The 9,205-nt window shown below is 37.6% G+C and overlaps 1 protein-coding gene across 3 annotated transcripts in view; it reads right to left on the bottom strand.

Moving 5' to 3' along the window:
- Positions 1 to 1,698: 1,698 nt before the first annotated feature.
- RASSF6 (Ras association domain family member 6) overlaps positions 1,699 to 9,205 on the bottom strand; it is a 33,617-nt gene continuing 26,110 nt past the window's right edge. The window contains exons 6-9 of one of the 3 annotated variants that reach the window (XM_044912705.1): positions 7,023 to 7,074; positions 2,351 to 2,469; positions 2,149 to 2,246; positions 1,699 to 2,046 (exon numbers count right to left, since the gene is read on the bottom strand). In XM_044912705.1, coding sequence (XP_044768640.1) covers positions 1,971 to 2,046; positions 2,149 to 2,246; positions 2,351 to 2,469; positions 7,023 to 7,074 — 345 coding nt within the window. In that variant the 3' untranslated portion in view covers positions 1,699 to 1,970. Of the gene's footprint in view, positions 2,047 to 2,148; positions 2,470 to 4,110; positions 4,176 to 7,022; positions 7,075 to 7,415; positions 7,518 to 9,205 lie in introns of those variants that run through there. The other 2 variants (XM_044912704.1, XM_044912706.1) reach the window with 2 other exon arrangements.

Here is a 9,205-nt window from a genome sequence, read left to right as displayed (position 1 = left end):
CACGATGTGATCTGGGCCTTGGGTCTGCAGAGAATCCCCAAGGCCCTCTGCACACGTGCCCACTTACCCCAGCTGCTCCGCACCCCAAAAGGCTGTTCTCGTTTGTCCTATGACTGTGGCGCTGGCAAGCAGCAAACTTCTCCTCTACCATGGGCTGCAACCACAGCCTCTCTGGTGAATTCCGAACCCCTGATTCCAAACTTTCCCTTTTGGGGGTCCTCTTCCTCAGCCTTACAGTACGTTTTAGAGCTCTCTTTCTTTCTATTCTCCTATCATCCTAGCTCAATTCTTTATATTAAACTTCTGCTTAAATTACTGTGTTTCTGTATCCTTATTGGACACAGACTAATACAGTTGATCACCATTAAGATACAAGCCCCCCCCCCCCCCCACACATACTTAGTAGCTATTTGTATTTCCTCTCCTGTGATTTTACTTTTTATGTGGTTTCTTTTTTTTTCTATCCACATCTTGGTATTTTTCTTACATATCTTGTAGGCTTTCAATATATTAATGATTAATCTGTCATTTATGGCAGGCACTTGACACTACTTAAAATTTTTTATAAGTATATTGAATTTTAACTATTTCATTTGCCCCATTTTGGCAAGATGAGATCATTTTCTTATTAACTGATAGCTGGAAGGATAGTGAAGCAAGCCTCTGTTTTTCTCAAGAGAAGATTTCCTAGGACTTGAAGGTCATAGTCCACTTTTACTTTGATCTGGTTTAGGTTTCGGTTTTGGTGCCACTAAGAAGTAATACCTTTATCTTAAAAAGGTGTTGCATTTTAATTTTGATAATTAATCTTCCAGCTTGGGCTTATTACATACAACCCTTCTCCCTTAGTACATGTAATGTGCCCAAACAATTTAATACAATGCTTAGGAGGAATGCAAATGGACATAGTTTAGAGAATCGAACAGTGTTGCTTAAAACTCCATTCTAACGTAGAGTTCATAAATAAAATCATAGATGATACTTGTGGCATTCTCAGTGTTTGTTTGTTTTCCAATTGCTTTCAGCTGACTTTTAAGTACCTTGACAGTTGTCTCATGGACTGAGTTGTCTTGGAGAAAAAGAGCAGAACTCCAGATCCCTTCCCTACCTTCAGCTACAAGTTCTGCATTATCCGTTGTGTTCATTTGGCAACAAATGGTTACTGTGGGCCAAATCTTGTCCTCGCTGATTAAATATATTAAATCTCTGTGGCATACTTGTTTGGAAAAATAAAGAAAACTACTTCAACTGACATTAAAAATGCTTAAGAATACTTTTGAAAGTCATGAGTAGAACAGAGTGGGGTATAAAAGGGCTCAGGTTGAGAAAATTGCAATTTAGGTTTCTTAACAGAGCCCATAAGCTTTTCCATCCCAAAGGAGAGATAGCTCTAATGTTACAGATAGCCAAAAGCCACTGACCATATAGAGACAGTCCTGGATTTTGTAAAGATGCTAGAGTTTTCAGGGAGTTGCGAAACACTGTCCCGCTCCGATTCCTTGGTAGGGTGAGAATGTGCTTCTTTTTTATTTCAAGAGCTGGCAATGCTCAGTGTGCCCACTTCTGAATCATTGCAGAATCAGTTCTACTTCTGAATCATTTCTGAGAATCAGTTGATGATGCTCTAGTTCCCTTGACAGTTTGAGCTAAAAGAAGCTTAAGTTACATGACATCTGAAGACACCATTTAGATTTGAGTTCACTGAGTGTTTTACTATTAAAGTATTTGGAATACACAGTATCCAAGCTTGTTTCAGCTACTGAAACTAAATTCAAGCCCCTTTCAGTGCAACTGTGAACCCTAGTTAACCTCATCACTTCAAAGGGAGACAAGCTTTTGCGACATTCAATTTCCCACAGATTCCAGTTCATATATATTTGTATGCATGCAAGGGTCGAATGCATGCATTCATCAAATAGTAATATCCCTCTGATTCTCTTGGAGTGTTTTAGCAATTGCAGCTTGTACTGCTAAACTGCTGTCTCCGTTTTTCCTACCCGTTTACTGTGAAGACATTTCAGTATAATAGCCTTTTCTGTACTGAATCTGAAAATGAGAAGGAGAAAAAGAGTTATTAAAAACTGAACACATTTTGTGCCCTGGACCTATTAAAGGAATAGGCACCCGGCATGCATGCTCCTGACTTACTTGGTTATTGTTCTTTGGATCTCTCTCTTCTCTTCTTCATTTAATCTTTGAAGGATGGATTCCAGGAGAGAAAAATGAAAGTTAATGTACTGAGCCACCTGGAAAGGGAAAAAACAAAATGAAACCAAAAAGAAAGCAGATTCTGTGAGAGGTGCTGAGTCAGGAGAAAGCAAAGACAGATTGGGGGTGACAGGATCCATACATCACTGCTAATTTCTTCTGTATCTTTCTCCATGAGGAAAATGCGAGCATTGTCTTTGGAAGGTCCCTGCAAGAGCCTATGCAGCAGTGGGACATCTGTCTTCTTTAGCCGTCTCTGCTCTGCAAAGGAAAACAAGAACCAACCATAGTCAGGGATCCATCCTAGAAAAAGAAAGATACGCTGTCCGCTCATTTTCTTTCTTCAGCTCACGCTGGAAGAAGACCTAAAAACATACAACAGGAGGCACTTATTCAGATGAGTAAATTAAATCAAAACCTTTTTAAAAAAAACAAAACTACAAATGGACTCCTTTCTCTTGCTATCTCTTAAATTTGACCTGTATCTCAGATTCTAGTTCAGCCTTGCCTTTGGTTCAGATGTTCAGACAAATTAGTTCTACTTATGCTTTTATCAAACAACACACCCAAAAACTTTATAATTTTTCATTCATTCAACAAATTTTTATTGATTCTTTACTAGTTCAGTTACTGTATTTCCATCTTCCCAGTTGTTCAGGTCCAAAACTTTGTAATTATCTTCAATGATTCCCTTGTTTCTCACCCCAATCTAATCCTTGGATCTTCCTTAAAAATATATTCATAGGGGCGCCTGGGTGGCTCAGTCAGTTAAGTGTCTGCTTTCGGCTCAGGTAATGGCTCCAGGGTCCTGGGATCAAGCCAGCGTTGGGCTCCCTACTCAGCCGGGAGTCTGCTTCTCCCTCTTCCTCTGCCCCTACCCCTGCTTGTGTGCACGCTCTCTCTCTCTTTCTCTGTGTCAAATAAATAAATAAAATCTAAGAAGAAAATATATTCATAATGTTTTTCATATCATGGGTATTTTTATTATTTCATTCATCTGACAGCTTCACCCATTCAGCCATAATAATGAGATGAGAAAGAAAGTAACTTCCAATCTGGCATATTCCCAGAACTTCAAATTTCCAAAAGTTATAAATACTCCCACCCATCAAAGCACTTCCAGCTTTGTCAAAATAGTTTCACATCCGCAATTTCATTTTTATCAGAATGAAACATGAACAGAACACAGTGCCCTTACATTCATCTCCTTTTCTCCTTCCTCAAATATTTTTTGAGTTCCGACTATGTTTCAGGCATTGTTTTCTGTGCTGGGCACCTTATAAAAGAAAGCAGAATAAAATCACTTCCCTCATGGACCTTACATTCTAGTGGAGGACACAGAGGCTAAGGAAAGATAAACCAATAAAACACATCATGTATTAGTGATAAGTATTCAGAAGAAAAATAAAGCAAGGAAAGGGGTAGAAGAATGTGTATGTGTAAACAGGTGTGTACGGGGACACGTATGCAATTATGGATAGGGTGGCTGAGAAAGGCCTCACTGAAGACATAACATTTAAATAAAGACTGAAGGAGATGAGGTATGGAATCATGGAGCTATTTGGGGGAAGTGTGTCCCAAAGAGAGTAAGTAAATAAGTCAGTCACCCTACAGGTCAGTGCATGCCTAATGCTATCAAAGAGCAGCAAGGGACCAGGGTGGCTAACATGAAGATGAGGGAAGGTTTATTCAAAGTTGAAGAGAACATGTAGCGGGACCAGCATAAAACTCTGGAAGCATAAAACAGTGGAAAACAGACCACTGGAGGATTTGAGAAGTGATGTGATATGGTCTGTCTTACATTGTTAAAGAACAGTCTGTCTGCTATGTTGAAATAGACTGAAAGCGGAAAAGGGTAGACAAGTTAGTCCTTTCTACATTGTCATTTATGAAATCAATTACCTTGGCCTCTTAATAGTTTTAAGAATCAGAACTGTTCTCATCCCCTGGGTGGGATTGCAGAGGATCTAGAGCAAAATTAAAGTTAATATTATCCATTCTTGTTTCCACAGAGTCAGAGTTCATTGCTTTAACTCCTCTACATTTCTGAAGCGAGGGAGAAGCCCGATAATTTAGCTCATCTTATTCACGCACTAGAATCCTCTTCTGACCTCTACATCTTATATTAACTTGGTTTTGCATCCTCGGTTTGTTGCATTCTTAATATTACAGAGCAAGGTTTCTTGCTTCATGAATTTGCTTCTGGGATAATTATTAGAAATACATATTCCCAGACTGGGATTCTTGGATCTGGATGGCTTGGGAATCTGTATTTTTAATGAACTTCTCAGGTAATTCTGAAATGCCCTAGAATTTGAAAAACACTGTTATAGATCATGGGCTTAGTGGATACAAGGTGTTAAAACGCACCTGTCTTTATTTTCCAGATTAATACCTAACAGGTGCTAGAGGTTCCATTCTTTTCTCTGTTCCTGATCCCTAACAGGTGCTAGTTACGATGATCTTCTGTTCTGGAGTTTATGTACGAGAATTTTTGACACCAAAAAAAGAAAAAATAAATAAAACATGATTTTTACAGATAAAATTTTAAAGAACTACATTTTTGCAGTGAAAAATAGACATTTTTTTCTGATTATAAAAATAACTCCTTCTGTCAGGGAGGGAAAAGAGGGTGAGAGAGGTACAAATTTTCAGTTATTAGAAGAATAAGTTCTGAGGATCTAATGTCCAGCTTGGTGACTAGAGTTAATAATATGGTATTGTATGTTCAAAAGTTGCTGAGAGTAGATCTGAAGTATTCTCTTTCTCTCTCTCTCACACACACACACAAAGCTTTATGTGATGTGACGGATGTGTTAATTATCTCGATCTTGGTAATCATCCCATAATGTAAAAGTATATCAAATAATCACATTATATACTTTAAGTATATACAATTATATTTGTCAATTATTCCCAATTATCCCTCAATAAAGTTTTAAAAAAACCACACATGCTATTATAAGTTGAAACTATGGAGACAAGTGTAAGACAGAAAGTAAAAAGCACCTGGAATCCCAGAACTTTGAGACCATCAGCCTTACCCTTCATGTGGCCATCCCTTCGTATATGTCTTTATGCGCACACACACACACACACAATACATAAAGGTGGTCGTGTGAAACTTGCTATTTTTATTGTAGCCATGTTTTTAAAAATGGTTTACTTTTTTTTTTTTTTTGCTTCTGTGTTCCTCCTTTTTCTGTACTCTACTCTATATCACCCTAACCCCCTAGCTGGGTAATCAATGTTCATGATTTGATATTTATTATTTCATACCTTTCTCCCTGATCATATGATCTTATATACCACATGTTGAAACGGGATTTGTAATTCTTTTTAAAAAACGGGATCATATTATAGACATTTGTAGGCATGTTGAGTTTTTCACATAATCAATATTATGGAATTCCCTCCATTTAACTGGTATACATCTAACACACTCCATTTAATGGCTGCCTAACAATGACTTATTTAATCATTCTCCTATGACAGGTGACTTTGTCTTTAATTTTTTGTCATTATAAATAGCCTTGCACATAAATCTATAGGTATTAGTCCTTTTATTTTTGTAGAGTAGATTCCCACCAGTGGATTGCCAGGTTAAAGGATATGTATCCTGTAAATGTTAATAATGTTAGAATGAGTTCCAAAAAAGTAAAGACAGTCATATTTTCATGAGAGTTGCATGAAAATACCCTTTTACCCTTCACCACACAGACATAGGTAGAATCCTTCTGAAGCATATTGCCAATCTGCTAAATGTGAGATAATATTAGCATTGTGGGTTCTATTTTCATTGAATTGTCTTTTTGTTATAATTTTGCAAGAACTCTGATATTATAGGTATTAATCTTTTATCTGATAGTTTTCATAATCTACTGTGTCTTTTACATTTTTATACAGTCTATTTCTGCTTTTTATTTTATACCTTTTAGTTTTTTCCTAAACAAGGAGAATATGATGAATATATATGTACACACACCCTTAGGATTTTTAAAATTTATATTATATTTCTTATACTTTAAGCTTTCAATTTATAAGGGCTTTACTCTTGTATATTTTTAAGTACCCAACTTTCATTTTCTTACAGTTGTCCTGGCTTCAAAAATTATTATTTTATTCTGCTCAATTTCCAACTCAAACATTCTGACAAACTATAACTGGAGATATTTCTACAATTTTAACAATTTTAGGGTTTTCAAAAATTTCACTCAGTATTGCCTTAGTTTTCCTCTAATCTCTCTTTCATCCCTGCTCTCAGCACCCCACATGTAGCCTCTTCCCAGTGTCTTGCTGCTAACCTTTTGCTCCCGACCCCCGAGTTGTGCATATTTTCCTCTACTGAGGGAGAGAGAACACTCCTAACAGTGTGGCAGTTACTGTGCTAAGAAAGCGGTAATAACAAGAGAAATGCTATGCATTGATGACTCCAGTGAGAGCTAGAATGAGAAGGGAAAGCCAAAAAGAGGTATAGGAATCAAGGACTTCAATGCATAACAATTCTTGGGAACTTTCACAGACAACCCCCCTGCCCCACCCCCCGGGGCTCTGACTGGCATTCAGGTAATTAAATGTCCGGCCAACAAGCAAACTCTTTTGTATTATAAGCTCTTCTAGGGTACCTTATTCTTGAGTCATCTTCCTCTGAAATTGTGAAATATAAATAACCTTCTAAAACACCCTCCCCTTTTCCTTCTTTCTCCTTTCCTTCCGTTTCTTCCACAGAATGAGGTTTAACTGCTCTTCTGCCTTCCCTACGGGCAGAAAACTACACCATCCCGGAATCCTATTAAAAGAGTGATCAAGCTTACCTCCTGTTGCAAAAATAATGTAAAGTGCAAAATCTTGGGCACTATTTTCAATCTGTCAATGGAAAAAAAAAAATAAAAGAACATGAATTCTTTCATATTTGATGGATTGGTCATTGTCAGATGTTTTCTAAGCTAACCAGACCCAGATTACCTACCTGTTTCCTCACTTTCATTTTGCACTTTTAGACATGAAAACTTCTCTACTCCCTAGGAATAATGTAATTTCTCAAGGCTCAATTATGAAAGGATGTGATACATAAGAGGATTCTTCAGAACTGAACAACTTAATTTAGATTTACATGTTCATAGGTCTTTTTCAGAAGAGTGCATTTGTGTATCTACAGTTAAATTATATTCAAGAGAGTTGTAGCTCAGTTTCATAATAAAGATCACCTTAAATTTTTGGAGAAGTTGCTCTATTACGTCTTCAGTCCTCATATTACTGTTTATTCTGACCTTAGTTTCTGATCCAAAGGCTGGAGTAAAAATCGATGTCTGGGAAGAAAACAAAGTTCTTAAAATTACATCAAACTAACAAGAGTCAATATGTTGAACCTGGCCTTCTTATGCACAAAGAAAAAAATCCCAAATCACCAGTTTGAAAATTTTGTTCTCTTGTGCTTGCTTTCTTTGTTGTTGTTGGGATATTATGTATTCTTTTAAGCAGCTTTACATCGTTTCTAGAGTAAGTTAGGTAAAACATCACTTGAGGATGTTTGAAACATTTTCTTTTTTTTTTTTTTTAAGATTTTATTTATTTATTTGACAGAGAGAGACACAGCGAGAGAGGGAACACAAGCAGAGGGAGTGGGAGAGGGAGAAGCAGGCTTTCCGCCGAACAGGGACCATTCTTCCTGTGGTTCAAGATTTTAAAATAAATTAACTATGACTAAACACAAATAAAAAGTAATATGAATAGTGTTCCAAGACTCTAAAATGAGGTGGGTTCAGCAGACATGGAGCATCTGTATGAATTGAAATATGGATATAGAAATAATTTTTCGAAGTAGATATATAGAGGATATCTGGAATAAACTCTTGCTAAGTTTGAGAAAATTCAATGTTTGTGCACATTGTGAGGCATTGATGAGTCACTCTATGACACATATGACCAGTGCTGATGAGTTCTGTGGTGCCCTGGAGACCCATATGTTCATCTGGCACTGAGGGGAGGGTATATGTGATTTCATTTTGTTTATATGAAGAATATTTATGGAGTTTGGCAACAGCACTAGATTAGGATAGGACCTAGATCACAGTGTCTTCTAACTCCAACTCTGTCAACCCCTTAACATTAAGGCCTAAACAGTCCTCTTTAGGATTTCATTTATAAAATAAGAGCGTGGGACTAGATGATCTCCAAGAGCCCTTCCAAAGTGCCAACATACAATGAATTTGGAACATGTTTTTCAGAGGGTTAGATTAGTTTTGTTGGCCAAAACACACAATAGAAGAAAATCATTTATTCTTATTGCAAGGATAGAAATATACCACAGGTCAAGTCAGTAGTCGTAACTTATGTACAAATACCATAATCTAAGCCTCTAATATGGGTATTATTCATGTCCTGACAATCTTGGTGTTCTCCTGGGGTTTTGTGACATTAAAACACATCTTACAACGACATCAACTTAAACTCCTAGATGCCTCTCACGGCAGATCCATTGATACAGTGCTTTGGGGCTTGGGGCTTTGTTTTGGGGCATCTGTAGGCCATATGTGTAGTTCCAGCTCGATCTCTTTTAGCCAACAACAATAAAGCTAATGTAAATTGAGTTCTTCCTTTGTGCCACACACTGTGCTGAGTGCTTAGCTCACCTCATTCCATTTAGTCCCATCAACCTTGCAAAGTAGGAAGGATGAAGGAATGACAGCTAAGAGATGGAGGTATTTTTTAACTCTGCTCAGCAAGAACTGGAAATCAGGTTGTCAAGCCGCAGCACCCAAGCACTTAGCCACTCTACAGTGCTGCCAACTTAGGGCCAATGTCATTCTTAGCACGGGGGGGGGAGGGGTCCCATCTGGAAGCTGCTCATTTGGAACAGGGTGTTTTCACAGCCTTCTTTAACACAAATCACCCCCACAAGATGATGACACAGCATAATTATGAGGCATAGAAACCAGGGCAATTGGTAGTTGCACATCTCTGGGGGACTGTCAATATTACTCTATGGCTAAGAGGA

Source organism: Neomonachus schauinslandi, chromosome 2, assembly GCF_002201575.2.
Source record: "Neomonachus schauinslandi chromosome 2, ASM220157v2, whole genome shotgun sequence".
In the NCBI taxonomy this organism is placed as follows: domain Eukaryota; kingdom Metazoa; phylum Chordata; class Mammalia; order Carnivora; family Phocidae; genus Neomonachus; species Neomonachus schauinslandi.
This window is presented reverse-complemented; position numbering and strand designations above follow the sequence as displayed.